This window comes from Chelonoidis abingdonii, chromosome 3 (assembly GCF_003597395.2).
Source record: "Chelonoidis abingdonii isolate Lonesome George chromosome 3, CheloAbing_2.0, whole genome shotgun sequence".
Classification (NCBI taxonomy): domain Eukaryota; kingdom Metazoa; phylum Chordata; order Testudines; family Testudinidae; genus Chelonoidis; species Chelonoidis abingdonii.
Window position 1 is genome coordinate 169567862 of NC_133771.1, and position 19192 is coordinate 169587053.

Genomic DNA, 19192 nt, shown 5'->3' on the forward strand with positions numbered 1-19192 from the left:
TGGATTTGTTATTCTCTCCTGACCCGCCAAGATATAAAGTTTTCTGACTTGTCCAATCCATTCAGCTCACCTCTTTGTTCTTCTATACAAGAGCTCTGGAGTATGAAACATCTCTGCTTCCCTTCCTCCCTTCATTCACCAGAGCCAAAGGAAAATATTCCTTACTGGGAAGTAGTAACCATTTCCAGTAGGTTGCCCTGGACTGTGGCAGTTTGCTGTGTACTTTAAAGTTCTTTTTGGGATGTTTGGTTATTACCCACCCTAGTAATTCTCCCTGAAATACCTTTTCCTCTTCTCATCCTATCGTCATCCTGTGCTACCAAAGGAAGTTTTTTCTCAAGGGAATTAAAAATCCTAGGGACCTGAAATTATAATAATCAACTGAATCTCACCCCTCAGCCCCAATATTTTTTCTCCACATCCCTTTCCCCTGCAGACTCCGGGGAACAGAAATCTATTGGCACCAATGAATTCTCAACAAATTTTCTAAGCTTCTCCAAAGATTCAGTCAAAACTACCAATATGCATTCAGGTCAGAGGTCAATTGTTAGCTTTCAAATTCCCAGGATGGTCTCTTGGGTAGAGAATTCACATACAGTTACGCTGTAGCTTATTAATGTAAGGTCTTCTTTCATGCATCATTGTTTCATGCATCATTGTGTAAACAGTCAAGTGTAAAATAAATAAATAAAACATACTACAGAAACAAAGAACTCTTCACGTTACAGAGTCAACTTTTGTTCGTATGTTTTCCTCTTTGTGACAAAAATGGCATGTGCATAGGCAAATTCCAAATAATTAAAACAAAAGGAATAATATTTCCTCTAAACTTATCTTCTCTATAAACTAGTTCTGTGCCTTGCATTTCCCCTTTCTGGTTGAATTAGCAACATCCCTTAAAAAGGAAGAGATATATTAGCAGAACTGAAATTTATATTCTGCACTCATTCTAGACAAAAAGGAGTAATTAAATTAGGGAATATTTAAATCCAGAGGAAAAAAGAAGTCAAAACGTAATTATTTTTTTGCCACCTGTTCCCTAAACATATAACAGGAATTTTATAAATAGTCTGAAGGCACAGCTCTGTGGCTCTGCTTTGAACTCCTATATGACACCATTGGCTATTTTCTTAAAAACCCAGATCAGAATAACTATGTAATGTTAAGGAACAGGCAAATGTTCTTGTTTTTTAGAAGGCAATTATTAAATTCTTATGGGAATACTTCCCATTTTAGCTACATAACATTAAAAAGATTTGCTTGCCAAAGATTACAAAAGTGGCAAAAAGATTTTCTCTCTTAGAGTTGACTTGTACATACTGTAGATTGCAGTTTCAACCAAACCAGAATCTGTCCTGTAGAAAATAAATGGTTAGAAATGTACAATATTATTAAAGCTCAAACAACTATGCAGCTTTTGGGGAAATTCAAAACAAGAATGAGATTCAGAATAGGAATAAGAATAAATCCATTCTTTGTATGGTTTTGTTATTCTAAGAGTGAAATTATTTTGTTTAGAAAAATACATAAGAAAGTAATTTGACATTTAAATTTATCATTGATTGAAAGCTTGAATTTTTTTTCAATGTACTTAAACCACAGACAAACCTTCTGCATGCTGCAGCACAAGAAATACAGACTCCTCAGAGATGATGTACTTGTGCAGACACACCATGTTGGGCACACAGCGGGGAATGATGGTCTTTCTGTTCCTGCTGTACTCACTACTTTTCCTTAGACCCTGACAGAGAACAAAAAGGTCAGTTGTACCCTCAGTTGCCTTTGGAGCCTGCTGTGCTCTGTGTTTATCAACCAAACTAATCTATCCGAGTTACTCTGGGCTTCAGAGAAACCACTCATCTGCTGCTCTATGCCCCTCAGTCCCCTGAGGCTCTGCTGATGGCATCTGGCGCATTTCCAGAGAACAGAAGATGGCACAAAGCTGCCATTAAAATCAATTACATGGGTCAATGTTTTTATTAGAATCTCTCTCAAACTAAGTCATCAGGATGACACACAATTATTTCCCTATGAACTTTTTAAAAAAAATTTTTTTTTTTAAGCAAAAGACATTGTTTAAATCAATCTACATTCTAGAGACAAAAGAATACCCTGGATTCACATGTTATCCTTATGTTTCCACCATACTTAAAAAAATAGGAAAACATTCAGTTCTTGAAGAGGTAATAATTTCAGCACACAGATGAAGTTATTGGAATGGAGGGGGTGGGAAGTAAGCGTGACCTACTATTATATTGATCAACAAGATGTAAGGAGTAAAATGGAAAAATATACAGTTCATCTAATCTGCCTACAGATGCAATGAGGTTGCTTACCTAGGGTCCAATATCTGAACTATATAATGTTTACGGATGGCCACTTGTGAATTATAAATGGAATGATTTTCTGCAGAGTATGTGTTTGGATTTCTAAATCAAGATAAATAGAATTAGAACAGTTTGCAGTGTGTGTACATAGTGTACCTGAAGCTGAGGTGTAAATAAAGTTTCAACAATTAACTACAGCATAGTCTTTGGGCCTCAGTTCTGCAGCCATTACTCATGTCAGTAGCCTAATTCAAATCAGTGTGATTCCTTGTGTGAATAAGGGCTGCACCAAGCCCTCAAAGAAAACCATTTCCCAGCCCCATGGATTCACTGGGTTCTCAAAAGAATTTTTACCTAATCTACATGAATCACAGGAGTCAAACCTTAAGGATTTAATTCCCATGTAGGGAAGTCTTTATTATTAATGTAATAGTTTAGTAGCCTTAAACAGACCTTTCACATTGTAGTAACCTATAGTTTTAAGAACATAGGAATTGCCATCCTGGATTAGAGCAGTGGTCCACCTTATCAAATATTCTGTCTCTCACAGTGGCCAGTACCAGATGCCTCAGGGGAACAAGCAATAAACCCTGTAGCAAACAGTTATGGAATAGCTTATGTATAGGAGAAATTTCTTCCTAACTTATGCCCTGAAACATAAGGGTTTATATCCCCTATGCTCTAACATAACTATGATCCTTTACTGAAGCCTGCTAAGATATTGGCCTCAATGATCACACCACTATCATGATCAGTGGTAATGCTATGGGTACAAGAACTACAGAGAAAAAAAGGAAACGAAAGCAGATGGAAGAAAGTAAAAATATATTTCAAATACATTTAGAAGACAGAAATGTTAACGTGCCAATAAAATTCACAGAGATGGCAACCATAAAAACAGGAAATATTTTCTTTGTGTGGAGTAAATTAGCAAGCAAAGTTGTTTAGGAAAGTAGTAAGCTTTTACTTACTTTCAATATAAAAGTCTGCTGTGTTCTAGTATCCATTACAAGCAAAACCTAAACGAACACATAATTTAAAGAAAAATTATTTTAAGTTTCTCATTAGTATAAAGCTACTTAACAGTAGGCAACTCAAAAATCAACTATTGAACACTTCTATAGACCAATAGCTGCATGTTATTAAAAACAGTGCACAATAAAATACAAAAAATTCTGATAACATATTAGTAAGACCTTTAGTGATTTTTTTTAAGTTAGAAATATGCTTGAGGACATGAAAGATGTCTCTTGAATAATGCAGAAACTTCACCTGATTACCAATCAGCTGCCTAAAAATTTAAAACTTGACAACCAACCCCCCCACTCCAAAAAAAAACAAAAAAAACCCAACCACAAACTGGTGTTTTAAGAGTGAGGGTATAATTCAGTAGAACTCAAGTTAGGGTAACTGCATAAAAAGCAGTGTTACCTCAGTTTAGTCCAACACTCCTTTCTCCCAGTAAGACTTGTTTTCACACCACCAGATTTCTTATACCCAATTTTTGTTCCTTCCCCAGAGGCTCCCTGTTTTCTTTGGGGGGTGGGGGGCTGTTTTTTAAGGTAAGGCTGATAGACTCAAAGACTTTAAGGTCAGAAGGGACCATTATGATCATACAGTCCGACCGCCTACAGAATCTCACCCACCCACTCCTGTAACAAACCCCTTAACCTATGTCTGAGTTATTGAAGTCTTCAAATTGTGGTTTAAAGACCCTAAGGTGCAGAGAATCCTCCAGCAAGTGACCTGTGCCCCATGCTGCAGAGGAAGGAGAAAAAACTCCAGGGCCTCTGCCAATCTGCCCTGGAGTAAAATTCCTTCCTGACCCCAAACATGGTGATCAGTTAAACCCTGAGCATGTGGGCAAGACTCACCAGCCAGCACCCAGGAAAGAATTCTCTGTAGTAACTCAGATCCCACCTCATCTAACATCTCATCACAGAACACTGGGCATATTTACCTGCTAATAATCAAAGATCAGTTGCCAAATTAATTGCCAAAATTAGGCTATCCCATCATACCATCCCCCCCATAAACTTATCAAGCTTAGTCTTGAAGCCAGATATGTCTTTTGCCCCCACTATCCTCTTGTAATGCTGCTCCAGAACTTCACTGGTTAGAAACCTTGGTCTAATTCAAGTCTAAACTTCTAGTGTCCAGTTTATCCCATTTGTTCTTGTGTGCACATTGGTAGTACTAAGCTTTATTCCTCTCCCTCCCTGATATTTATTCCTCTGATATATTTATAAAGAGCAATCATATCTCCCCTCAGCCTTCTTTGGTTAGGCTAAACAAGCCAGCTCTTTGAGTCTCCTTTCATAAGACAGGTTTTCCATTTCTCAGATCATCCTAGTAGCCCTTTCTGTACCTGCTCCAGTTTGAATTCATCCTTCTTAAACACGGGAGACCAGAACTGCACACAGTATTCCAGATGAGATCTCCGCAGTGCCTTGTATAACAGTACTAACACCTCCTTATCTTATTGGAAATACCTTATCTGATACATCCTAAACCACATTAGCTTTTTAACAGCCGTATCACTTGGTGGCTCACAGTCATCCTGTGATCAACCAATACTCCGAGGTCCTCTCCTCCTCTGTTACTTCCAAGTGATGTGTCCCCAATTTATAACCAAAATTCTTGTTCTTAATTCTAAATGCATGACCTGCACTTTTCACTATTACATTTCATCCTATTACTATTACTCCAGTTTACAAGGTCATCCAGATCTTCCTGTATGATATTCCGGTCCTTCTCTGTGTTAGCTATACCTCCAGCTTTGTGTCATCCGCAAACTTTATTAGCACATTCCCACTTTTTGTGCCAAGGTCAGTAATAAAAGATTAAGATTAGTCCCAAACTGATCCTGAGGAACTTCACTAGTAACCTCCTTCCAGCAAGTTCACCTTTCAGTACGACCCGTTGTAGTCTCCCCTTTAACCAGGTCCTTATCCACCTTTAAGTTTTATTATGATCCCGATCTTTCCAATTTAAAATCGAGGGTAAATGCCTTACTAAATCGAGGTAAATTAGATACCTTTTCCTTTGTCTAAAAAATCTGTTACCTTCTCAAAGAAGGAGATCTGGTTGGTTTGGCAATGATCTACCTTTTGTAAACCATGTTGTATTTTGTCCCAATTACTACTGACCTCAATGTCCTTAACGACTTTCTCTTCAAAATTTTTCCAAGATCTTGCATACTACTGATGTCAAACTAACAGCCTATAGTTACCAGATCATTTTTTTTCCCTTTCTTAAAAACAGGAACATATGTTAGCAATTCTCCAGTCGTACGGTACAACCCCTGAGTTTGCTGATTCATTAAAAATTCTTGTAATGGGCTTGCAATTTCATGTGCTGGTTCCTCTAATATTCTTGGATGAAGATGATCTGGCCCTCTGATTTCATCCCATTAAGCTGTTTGAGTTTGGTTTCTACCTCAGATGTGGTAATATCGACCTCTATATCCTCATTCTCATTTGTCATCCTACCATTATCCCTAAGCTCCTCATTAGCCTCATTAAAGACTGAGGCAAAGTATTTGTTTAGATATTGGGCAATGCTTAGATTATCCTAAACCTCCACTCCATCCTCAGTGTTTAGCGGTCGCCACTTCTTCTGTCTTTGTTTTTCTCTTATTTATAAGCTATAGAACCTTTTACTATTGGTTTTAAATTCCCTTTGCAAGGTCCAGCTCTACATGGCTTTGGCCTTTCTAACTTTAACCCTACATGTTCTGACCTCAATAAGGTAACTTTCCTGCTCATCTCTCCCATCTTCCACTCCTTGTAGCTTTCTGCTTTTTCTTCATCACCTCTCTGAGATGCTTGCTCATTCAGCTTGGTCTTCAACTCTGCCTATGAATTTCCTGGGATGCAGGCTTCTGATAATTTCTGAACTTTGACTTGAAGTAAATCCAGGTTCCTCCGCCTTTAGATCCATAGTTCTTCAGTCCAATCCACTTCCTTAATTCTTTAAAGTTAGACCTTTTGAAATCAAAAGCCCTAGTCCTAGATCTATTTGTTTATCCTTCATCTAGTTCAACTGAGTTAGCTCATGATCACTCGAACCAAGGTTGTCCCCTACAACCATTTCTTTCTATGAGAGTCCTCACTACTCACAAAAACCAAATCTAAAATGACACCCCCCTCTTGATGGTTCTTCAACTACCTGGTGAAGAAATCCATCAGCTATCACATCTAGAAACATCTGAGCCGATTATTATTACTCGCACTTGTCCTCCAGTCTATATCTGGGAAGTTAAAGTCTCCATTATCACAAGCATAATTCCTAATTCTGAACCTTAGAGTCCAAAATGTGGGTGCCTGCATGAACCTCCAAGCTTAATTACCAGCTTGGATCTGATAGCGCTGCCACCAGCCAAAAATTTCCAGTGTTTGGCTCACTCTGGTCTCCCCCCAAAACCTTCCCTGGGGGACCCCAAGACTCAGATGCCCTGAGTCTTACCACAAAGGGAAATAACCCCCCTCCCCTTGTCTTCTCTTTACTTCCTCCCCAGGCTTCCCCTCCGTGGTTATCCTGGAAGATTACTGTACTTAAACTCCTTGAATTAACACAGAGAGGGCAATTTACCTTCCCCCTCCTTCTTTTTCCCCTCCCAGTCTTTCCCTGAGAGAGACCGTAATCCTGGCACAGGGATTTCTATACCCTAGAGCCTCACTTAGAAAAGAAAATCCAACAGGTTTTAAAAAGAAAAGCTTTATATAAAAAAGAAAGAAAAGACATAAAAATGTTCTCTGTATCAAGATAACAATATACAGGGTCAATTGCTTAAAAGAAAATATGAATAAACAGCCTTATTCAAAAAGAAATACAATTTAAAAACATTCCAGCAACTACACACATGTAAATACAAAAAAACAATAAAAGCCTATTGTTTTTCTACCTTTGTACTCACAACTTGGAACTGAAGATTAGAAGCTTGAAGAAAAAATCCCTCTCATAGCGGAGAGACAGACAAAAGACGCACACAAAGGGACACACCCCAAACATTCCCTCCCTGAGCTTTAAAAATCCGGTTTCCTGATTGGTCCTCTGGTCAGGTGTTTGGTTCCCTTTGTTAACCCTTTACAGTAAAAGAAACATTAACCCTTAGCTATCTGTTTATGACACCCATAATCACACAATTCCCATTAGCGTTTATTTAATTAAAAACATTAAAGAGGTCTCTATCCCATATCCAAAATCAGATCCCGACGGTCTGTAGCATACCCCAAGCACTATCTCAGGGGAGGCTGCTAGTAGCTTTCTTTCCCAATGTGATTTTTGCCCAGACAGACTCTGTCTTATCCATTCCATGACTTATTTCCTTTACCAGTAACCTCATCATTGATATACAATGCTACTCCACCACCTTTGCCTTTATTTCTGTCTTTCCTAAACAGCACATAGCCTTCAATATCTGTACTCCAGTCATGACTACTAGTATTCTACCATGTTCTGTTATCCCTGCTGCATATCAGTGCACGTTTCACTTCCTGCACCAGTAGCTCTAGTTCCTCCATTTGTTACCAGAAGGCTCCTCGCATTAGGGTACAAACATCTTAATTTTTGCCATTTTGCTTCACTAACATTCTTTACCTGGTTAGGCACACACATTCTACCACCCAGTATCACCTATTAGACTGGTATCTACACTACCCTTCCTCCTTATTTCCATTCTCCGATTTCCTCATGGCTGTATCCCTTCTTACTTTGTTTTCTTCCCTCTCAATGTTAAATTCCTGGCGTGGAGATTCCCTGGACATCTCCCAACCATCTCCCCCAAAATTCCTAGTTTAAAGCTCTCTTACTCAGTTGTGCCAGCCTCCATCCTAGAAGTCTATTTCCCTCCTTACTTAGGTGAAGTCCATCCTGAGAGAACAGTCCTCTGTCCATGAATGCTTCCCAGTGGCCGTACATCCCAAAGTCCTCTTTATAGCACCACTGCCTGAGCCACCTGTTGATCGCCATATCTTGTCATACCTTTGTTACCCTTCTCTAGGAACAGGCAGAATCCCACTGAAGATCACCTGAGTCTCAATTTCATTAAGTGTCTTCCCCAGTCTGGCACAGTCTCCCTTGATATGTTCCAGCGACAATCTAGCCGTATCATTCGTTCCACATGAAGGACAATCAGCAGATCTTTTCCTGCTCCTGTTAGGATCCTTTTAAGCCTCAGGTCCACATCTCATATGTCAAGGTTTTTTCTCCCCCACTCTGAACTTTAGGGTACAGATGTGGGGGACCTGCATGGACCCTTTCTAAGCTTAAATTACTAGCTTAGATCTGGTACGCTGCCACCAGCCAGACAATTTCGGTGTCTGGCACACTCCCTGCAAAACCTCCCGCTCCCCCCCTCCCCTCCCAGGCTGCCTTGAGAGGCTTCACCAATTCCCTGGTGAAACACAGATTTAAACTCCTTGGATTTTAATACAAGGAGGAATTAACCATTCCCCCTCCTTCCCCCCACCAATCCCTGGTGAGTTCAGACCAAATCCCCTGGATCTTTAAAACAAGGAAAAATCAATCAGGTTCTTAAAAAGAAAGCTTTTAATAAGAAAGAAAGGTAAAAATTATCTCTGTAAAATCAGGATGGAGAATGCTTTACAGGGTACTGCGATTCATATAGTCCAGAGGAACCCCCTCTAGCTTAGATCAAAGTTACAGCAAACAGAGGTAAAAATCCTTCCAACAAAAAGAATATTTACAAGTTGAGAAAAACAAACACAAGACTAATCGCCTTGCCTGGCTATTACTTACAATTTTGAAACATGAAAGGCTGATTCAGAAAGATTTGGAGAGCCTGGATGTACGTCTGGTCCCTCTTAGTCCCAAGAGCGAACAACCCCCAAAACAAAAAGCACAAACAAAGACTTCCCTCCACCGAGATTTGAAAGTATCTTGACCCCCTATTGGTCCTCTGGTCAGGTGTCAGCCAGGTTTACTGAGCTTCTTAACTCTTTACAGGTAAAAAAGACATTAACCCTTAACTATCTGTTTATGACACCATATCTTAGCACCCGGCACATACCACACCCTTCTGTTCTCCGGATCAGATCTAGTTACAGGTCTGTCTATTCTTCTCAGTAAGGAGTCTCCAATCACGTACGCCTGCCTTTTCCTGGTGACAGTGTGATTCTCCGGTCTATCCCCTGTTCCATCTGGCTGCAAGTCCTCTTGATTTCTATTGTCTCTTGCAATCCTCCGCAACCCATCCTGTATCTTCCTGGGGTTCATATTTGGTGTTGTCTCCATTGACTCTTCCCCTCTTCCCATAGGACTAGCTGCTCTTCTCTTCTTCCTTGCCCTCTTACCTTCAGCGACCACCTGCTGTGCCCCTTCTTCATTTTCCAACTCTGCAAACCTGTTCCTTAGCTCTATTTCTCCTTCACTGGCCCGTCTTTTCCTCTGCCTGGTTCTCTTAGTCACACGCTTCCACTGTCCACTTTCCTCACCCAACAGTCTCCCCTGAGAATTCTTTGGTCCTGCTTCCATCTGCAAGACTGAGCTTATCCCTTCAGCCTCCTCATGTCTTTTCTCCATCATCTGCTTGAAACCCCTTCTAAACTTGACCAGAGTTTCCCCCTGCATCTCCAGTCCTCGGATCTTTTCTTCCATCAGCTCTATCAAGCGGCACTTCATGCAGACGAAACCCTTTTCAGGTACCCCCTACAGGATCATGTACATGCCACAGCTTCCACATCCAGTCATCCTCATTCTGTCTTTCACTGTTGTCTCTGTATCGGTCATAGCCTTCCCACCTAAAACCTGTTAGTCCAGGAAACACAAGCCAAAGAAAACTACCACCATCTACAGCAAAACAAACCCACAATAGGCACCAGAACACCAGCAGAACACCACCCACTCCCTTCACTAGCCTGCCAATTCCTCTGCCTAGGTCTCTTAGGCCTGGTCTACACTACGCGTTTAAACCGATTTTAGCAGCGTTAAATTGATTTAACGCTGTACCCGTCCACACAACGAGACCCTTTATATTGATATAAAGGGCTCTTTAAATCGGTTTCTGTACTCCTCCCCAACAAGAGGAGTAGTGCTAAAATCGGTATTACCATATCAGATTAGGGTTAGCGTGGCCGCAAATCGACAGTACTGGCCTCCAGGCAGTATCCCACAGCGCAACCATGTGATGGTCTGGATAGCAATCTGAACTTGGATCACTGGCCAGGTATACAGGAAAAGCCCCGCAAACCTGAATTTCATTTCCTTTTGCCGCGTGGACTCTGATCAGCAAGGTGACCACACAGACATCGATGCAGCCAGGACAATGCAGTCTTCTGAGAATCGAAAAAGAGCTCCAACAGGCCGCACGGAGGTACTGGATCTGAGATCGCTTTATGAGCGAGAGGATTCTGTGCTACAGAACTCCGTTACAAAGATGAACATGAAGAAAATATTGAAAAAATTTCCAGGCTATGATGGCGAGAGCCACACCAAGGGATTCATGCAGTGGAAGTTAAGGAGCTCAGAACAGCACTACCAGAAAACCAAAGAAGCAACGGAAGAGTCCAGGCAGGGCCGAAAACATGCCACTTCTAGCTGAGACGATTGCATCAATCTAGGGGGGTGCGCCACCTTACCCCACACGTGTCCCTGGATCGAGGCGGGTTGTTGTAATCTACAGCCCATGGACTTGTAGGATCTTGTGGACGGGCAGAGATATGGGAGCGAAGAGGATGAACAAGCTCTTCAAGAGAGCAACACAGAACTCCGTTTAGCCCCAACAGACAGGAAGCTTAGTTGTACCCAGATTGATTACGCTCCCAGCCCTCCCAAGCCTAGCCCAGACAGTTGCAAACCATAATGAAAGCGATCTCTAGGTCGAAATGTACGTTTGTAAAATATAAAAAACGTGTTATAAAGCAGCATTTTTAATGAATCGGATTTTGCCCTGAGGGCTTGGGCGATGCAGTTCCGCAGCAGTACCAGGTTATGGAAAAGTTGTTAACATGTCTGGGGTATGGAGCGGAATCCTCAGGAATTCCATGAAGGTCGTCCTCCTGAAGGTACTCCAAAAGCCTTTGCAGAGTTTCTGGGCAAGGCACTTATTCCGTACCATGGTAATAGGACACTGTTACCACGCATGCATGTAGCCAATGAATCGGTATCATTGCATGGACAAAGCACTTGCTGCGTAAAATGATCCCAGGTGATTGCTGGCATTCAAACAAAACATCCGCGTTCTTAGCTCACTGTGTTATTCCATCAGGAGAGTGATATATCTTCATAAGTAACCTGGCTGATATTCAGGAATTAAGTATAGGGGAAGAGCAATGCACATTCTACTGTGCTGTTTTGCCCTGTATGCTTAAAAGAAATCCTTCCTTGGATGTAAGCAAAGTGTGCGGCGAGGGAGGAAGAGGGAATAGCGCTGAGCTTTCGCGAATAGTGTTGTTCACTGTGAAAGAGTATAACCATTGTTCTGTAAAATGTATCTTTTTAAATACTTCTCTCCCTTTTTTCCCTCCCATGCAGCTGCAATTTTTCAAGCCTCCCTACTCCATCCCGAAGGCTATCTCAGATAAGGCGGAGGAAAAAAAAGATGCGAGACGAAATGTTCTCGGAAATCATGGAAGTGACCCGCAATGAAAGAGCTCATCTGAATGAGTGGAAGGACGTGGTATCAAATTACAGGAAAGATGCCAGTGAACGTGAGGACAGGAGGGACCAACGTGAGGATGGAGGACAGGAGAGGAGACGCTTGAGATGAGAGGTGGCGGCAGGAAGATCAGAGGTGTAGGCAGGAAGATCAGCGGTGGCGGGATGCAACGCTGGGGCTGCTGCGTGATCAAACTGATATCCTCCGACGTCTGGTGGAGCTTCAGGAAGAGCAGCGGGGTCACAGAGTGCCGCTGCAGCCCCTGTGTAACCACCCTCACCACTCACCATGTTCCATATCTTCCTCACCCAGACGTGTAAGAACGCGTGGGGGAAGGCTTCGTGCACCCGCCCACTCCACCCCCGTGGACAGCCCAACCAAAAGGCTGTCATTACATTGAAATTTTTAGTGGCCTTTTCCTTCCCTCCTATCCTCCTCCCAAACCACCCCGGGATACCTTGTCAGTTTCTCCCTCTTTTTATAATGACTTTTTAATAAAGAATACATGATTTTTAAACGATAGTGACTTTATTTCCTTAAGCAAGCTGTAATCGAAGGGGAGGGTGGGTTGCTTACAGGGAATGAGTCAATCAAGGGGGGGGTTCATCAAGGGGAAACAAACACAGCAGTCACACCGTACCCTGGCCTGTGATGAAACTCGTTTTCAAAGCTTCTCTGATGCGCACCGCTTCCTGGTGTGCTCTTCTAATCGCCCTGGTGTCTGGCTGCGCGTAATCAGCGGCCAGGTGATTTGCCTCAGCCTCCCACCCCGCCATAAAGGTCTCCCCCTTACTCTCACAGAGATTGTGGAGAGCACACAGCAAGCAGCAATAACAATGGGGACATTGGTTTGGCTGAGGTCTGAGCGAGTCAGTAATGTGCCAGCGCGCCTTTAAACGGCAAATGCACATTCTACCACCATTCTGCACTTGCTCAGCCTGTAGTTGAACAGCTCCTGACTACTGTCCAGGCTGCCTGTGTATGGCTTCATGAGCCATGGCATCAAGGGGTAGGCTGGGTCCCCCAGGATAACTACAGGCATTTCAACATCCCCAACTGTTATTTTCTGGTCTGGGAAGTAATTCCCTTGCTGCAGCGTTAAACAGAGTAGTGTTCCTGAAGACGCGAGCGTCATGAACCCTTCCTGGCCATCCCACGTGGATGTTGGTGAAACGTCCCTGTGATCCACCAGTGCTTGCAGCACCATTGAAAAGTACCCTTGCGGTTTATGTACTGGGTGCCCTGGTGCTCCGGTGCCAAGATAGGGATATGGGTTCCATCTATCGCCCCCCCCACAGTTAGGGAATCCCATTGCAGCAAAGCCATCCACTATGACCTGCACGTTTCCCAGAGTCACAACCTTTCGTAGCAGCAGCTTAATGATTGCTTTGGCTACTTGCATCACAGCAGCCCCACAGTAGATTTTCCCACTCCAAATTGATTCCCGACTGACCGGTAGCTGTCTGGCGTTGCAAGCTTCCAGAGGGCTATTGCCACTCGCTTCTCCACTGTGAGGGCTGCTCTCATCTTGGTATTATGGCATTTCAGGGCAGGGGAAAGCAAGTCACAAAGTTCCATGAAAGTGCCCTTACGCATGCGAAAGTTTCGCAGCCACTGCGAATCGTCCCAAACCTGCAAAACTATGCGGTCCCACCAGTCTGTGCTTGTTTCCCGGGCCCAAAATCGGCATTCAATGGCTAGAATCTGCCCCATTACCAGCAGGATCTCCAAAGCGCAGGGGCCCACGGTTTGAGAGAATTCTGTGTCCATGTCCTCATCACTCTCGTCGCCGCGCTGCCATAGCCGCCTCCTCCTCCTCGCCTGGCTTTGCAGGTCCCGGTTCAGCATAGACTACACGAGAATGCGCAAGGTGTTTACAACGTCCACGATTGCGGTATTGATCTGAGCAGGGTCCATGCTTGCCGTGCTATGGCACCTGCACAGTTCACCCAGGAAAAAAGGCGCGAAACGGTTGTCTGCTGCTTTCACGGAGGGAGGGGTGAGGCTGTACCCAGAACCACCCGCAACAATGATTTTTGCCCCATCAAGCACTGGGATCTCAACCCAGAATTCCAAGGGGCGGGGGAGACTGCGGGAACTATAGGATAGCTACAGGATAGCTACCCACAGTGCAACGCTCCAGAAATCGACGCTAGCCTCGGACCATGGGCGCACACCGCCGAACTAATGTGCCTAGTGTGGCCACGTGCACTCGACTTCATACAATCTGTTTTACAAAACTGGTTTACGTAAAATCAGAATAATCCCGTAGCGTAGACATACCCTTAGTCTCTCCTGCAAACTCCCACTGAAACTCCCCTGTTCACAGCTCTGTTTGCTGACTCCTGTGCCACTGCAGCTGTCTATGCCGCTGCCTGACTGGCTGGCTACCTTTATAGGACCCCTAAGCAGAGAAGCCTCGCCCCCTAATCAGGGCTCAGCTTCTCTCCAGCACACTGCCCCTACCAACCTCCACACATATAACTACAAAATACAATACACAAAATACAAAAATCTTCTCCTCCAACAGAACTCCCACTGGAATTCCCCTGTTTATAGCTCTGTTTGCTGGCTCCTGTGCCCCTCCCAGGAAGTCAAACTGAAGACTGTGTGTCGGAAGAAAAAACAAATTGTGCATTATCACAATAACATGGCTTGCTCTAGATCTTATTGGTTGTGGCAGCACCTACAAAGTTTTAATGCCTTAAATCAGTTCTACTATCACTGCTGTTGAATTCCTCCACAACTTTATAATTTTGGTGGATTTATAACTGGCAACACAAATTGCTGCAGAGAAATCCAGCTGTCAGGACCGCAATATTACAGTAAGATGGAAAGAGAATATTTATTTAGGAAAAAAGAATGGATTCATTGCAGAAAGAGGAAAAGATATAGCTGTAAAAGACAGTCTTCATTACAGTGTACTGACTTTGCTTCACACATATCGCAGACAACTTCATTTATAATGTAGTGACACCACCATGGGTGCTAAAGAACATTTTGTAACTTTTGCAGCAGAACGAATCTAATTAGTTAATTTAGTATTGACACTTGTTTGAAAGACAGTCCTCAGAAATTCCAATTTTAGGGAACTGTAGTTCTCCAAATCTCTTTGCAACCCCCCCCCCCCACTCTTGAGCATGTTACCCTTGAATTCCAAGGAGTATAGATGCTCAGGCATATCTGAAGAGTTCCAGTTCAGCACAATAACGTAAAATGGTACATGTACAATACCAATACTCCAAGATCAAAAGTGTAGAGAGTGTCTAGTCTGAGTCAAATATTCCCTCTTTAAATTTCTCCACACAGTTATACTTCCAATGTAAATACGATTACATTTTTAAAAAGAAAAAAACTACATTAAAACATTATTTAGGCAGCAAAGTGAAGCATTAAAAAAAAAAAAGGACAGGAAATGCCAGATTTATAGTTATCCACGCAACCTGCAGCACGAACTGCTACAACTTGAGCTACAGGACAACTACATCAGCTGGCAGCAGCAGAACACATGCCAGAGGGGTGATGGACCAATGGCACCATGTTCTGGGGGCAGTGGGTGGCAGGAGCAGGCCAGCCCAGCTTTTTCTCCCCTCCTCCACCAACCTTCTGGGAAGAGGAGCACTCCTGCCCCAGCTGGCACCACCAAAAGAGGGATGGTCTGCTGGGATTGTGTGCTGATTTGGGGGCTCTCAGAACTCCACTCAGCTCTCCCTCCCCTCTGAGAATTGGGGGAAGATCTTGTCCCATTGGTTACCCACAAGGTGGGGGTGGAATGGAATGCTGGAACCATATGCTGAGTCCAAGGATAATGGTGCCCGGAGAGCAGCTCACAGATATTCCCAGTAAAGTAATAGCAGAGTGGGCCTAGCTCTTTAGAATGTTCATACTTAATTATCTGAGCAGACTCCCAACATATTCCAGAGGAATACAGGCAAGAGAAGGGAAATTGTGATTTTTAATCAATTATAACTATGTTAAACCTGAATGGAATTTCATGGGATGAAGACAAGGTACTTCCCCAGCCAAGAATTTTCTCCCTGCCTAATTTCAAAGGCTTGCTGCAAACCATGGATGTGTTAAACCTTCTTAAGGAAAGGTTGCAATAATCTTTTCTAATGGAAACCCAAGTATAAAGGTCCCTACCAGCGCCTCCTATAATACTCAATCATTGCACAGTGCACAAAAATACCTGATTGTTTTAAGATGAAGCTTTTAAATCAAGAGTTTATGCAATCTAACTACGATAAAATATTTTATAACAGCCTCTAAAAATTCTATTTGCCCACTCAATGGATTAAGCTTTTTGATGGATGTGTTGAATGTCATTTTCATCATAATGGGAAGGCTGGTGAGTAGATAATGTGCCTAGGCAGGTGAATTTTCATGATGATTTTGTAAGCCTGTTCTATTGGGTTCTCAGAAATAAAAGATGACAGTGGAATAAATCATAGGAGTAACATTGGTTTTGCCACCATGCTTAAAATAAAATTTACAAGATATGCCAAATTAAGACAGATAAAAATTGTTAGGAAGTGATGTTTTGTTTACAGTCACTTTGTCTTCTTTTACCAAGTTTATTTGTAGGTAGGTACTGTTCACATTGAGGCAATAAATACAAGAACATATGTGATTTTTTTTTAAATGTGCCCTTTGACTGTCAATTTCTCCCAAACAGGTGTTGGCTAAATGATTATAAATTGGCCTCTGGATACACCTCTTCAACTGAGCCGTACAGGACTGGTGATAATATAATTAGACTTAAAAACATCAGGCTGGTGAATGCTTTCCATCTGTTTGGCAATAATGTTTAGTTAACAATAGTCTTTAAAAAAAGCACCTTCAACTTCAGCTCTTAAAGTTATTTATAGGGCCATTCTTAACACACCAGCACACTTGCTAACAAGAGCTTTAGCCACTTGGAAATTATTAGCCATACGGCTGTATACAAAAAAGAATGTCTGCATTTAACATCTGTATCTCATGCATCAACCTCATTTAAAGTTACTTCTTAATGAACAGTTCTATGGCTCTGTATTAAAATTATAGTTGCATGCACAAAGATCATAAGGAGCCAAACATTTTTTTTTAATACCAACAGTAGGCCAATCAGTAATGAAGCTGTCAGCATAAAGGACAAAATAATAGCTTCTTTAACCCTCAGACAGGATTTGTTCATTTGTAGAATACAACACACCAATTTAAAAACTGCTCATGGGTTTGCTCACCTTTATAAAGACAAAAATCTAATTTGGTACTAATTTGATACAATTGTCTTTCCAATAAAAGGCTCCTAAAGCCATATTTTATTTCATGATAAAACAAGTGCTATAACTAAAACTGTCATGAAATAATTACCTTTGATGGCATACCTTATTGCACAAATACAATTAATGTATTCCTCCCTTTCATGTTTCACACTTGCTTATCAGAACTGTATTAACATACGGTGTACCAGAGCAGACTACCGACTCTTCGCCCTATAGTAGTAACATATAGAATGACTGCCACTAACTGGAATAAAGCAGACAACCTGCCCCTTAAGGGCTAGCTTCAGCTGTTATATTATAACATCACAAAGACTAGCAGCTACTCTTTTTCAACCGTAACAGAATAGATTTTAACAGATAATATTTCCGTGTCGCTGAGGTTCACTAGCTGGACTGATTAACCAGTCTCTCCAACCAGCCACCATTCCTTTGCTTTTTCTCTCCAAGCAAGCATTATAACTCCTGTTTGGTCTTGTTTTCTCTGTTTAACTCAAAGCTGAAATCAGTTTCCACAGATTTGAAAATAATCCACTGCTCCATTTTGTTTGCTAGAGAATTACTATTGATTCATTTTCTCTATAATTTGGCATAACTGATTATTGTGTCATGATGGAAGTTTAAAGAAACTGCTGGTGTCACCCATTTATCCTAGGTTGACTGGGTAGATCTAGGATATATTTAAATTACTTTGAAATAACTGCAGAGTAGGGCCCTAACATTGTACAGAAGCAGGTATGCTCATGCAATTTATCAAATGTAGTCTATAATTGGCCTTATCTGCACAAGTTACAAAAATGGGTAATTACCACACTATTATTGGTATTACCATAACATGCAAATAGCATGCAAATCCAAAAGAGGATGAGCCAGAGAAAGAAAGAGGCACAACCACTTCATTTAGACCCTAGTACATCTACTTTACAAAGCATAGTACTTACAGAGCAGAAAAAAACAACCTCCTCTGGGCTACCTTGCAGGACTACTGCTATAACCTACTTTTGCAAAGATGAGACATAAATCCAGTGGCTTAAGCACCGACTTGCTCTCAACATCAGAGCCTTCGCTCCTCAAACTTTGGGGCCAAACATTGTTTACTGGTATTGTCACAGTAGGAGTTATTTATACTGGCATTCCTCCACATTTCTTCAGAGGAGAGTGCAGGTGTATGTTTCTTAGGGATTTTTGGTAGGATTTCCTTTCAAAACACACACCAACTAGGGTCAGTGAGCTCCCCCATAAACAGGCTTGACTTGAGAACATGAAGTTCCATGGCATGTTCTTTGTCCCAATACTCTATCCAAAGCGATGGCATCAGGAGCATCAGCAACAGCAGATTGTGGACAGACACTTCTCTTATGTTATGTTAGGAAGCCAATCTGTTCCTGGCTTTCAGATGCTTATGGAAGCTGTTGGGTAAGGATGACTGTAGCGTGAATTGTGAGGTCTAATACCTTATAACAAATAACTGTCACCTACAGTATTATGCATCCATCCTCATAAGGGAGGCAACGTAAGTGCTACGCCAGACATTCGCCATTCATGGCAAGTGAGACTGTGATACAAAAGGAGATGATGCAAACCCTATTTGTCATAATAATGTGATATTGTTTTAGGCTTTAAAATCCTCCAATATAGCATGTTACCACCAAGAAAAAAATACATAGGTAGGCAGTGCTACAAGAGCCAATTTGAAACTACACAGGAAGTTGACAGGCAAAGAATATTGCAACATTAGCACACTCAAGCGTGCTTTGTATAGTATTTTAGCTCTCCCAGGCAGTGTCCCAATATGCAAATAAACAAAGAATTATTGCCACCTAACTACTACAACATAGGGGGAATCAGTAATACCTAAGGTAATAATATACCAGTTCTTTGTAGGTTTGCAAGCAAGGATTTCCCATTTCATTTTTAAAACTGAAAGTTAATTCTGATGTTACCTGAAACTACTTTTAAAAATAATTGCACTTCAGAGACCT

At 42.0% G+C, this 19192-nt stretch overlaps 1 protein-coding gene across 3 annotated transcripts in view; it reads right to left on the reverse strand.

The window, feature by feature from the left end:
- RPS6KC1 (ribosomal protein S6 kinase C1) overlaps positions 1-19192 on the reverse strand; it is a 134635-nt gene that overhangs the window by 33011 nt on the left and 82432 nt on the right. For all 3 annotated transcript variants that reach the window (XM_032771241.2, XM_075064327.1, XM_032771244.2), the window contains 2 exons: positions 3299-3346; positions 1609-1741 (listed from right to left, as the gene is read on the reverse strand). In XM_032771241.2, coding sequence (XP_032627132.1) covers positions 1609-1741; positions 3299-3346 — 181 coding nt within the window. The remainder of the gene's footprint in view (positions 1-1608; positions 1742-3298; positions 3347-19192) is intronic.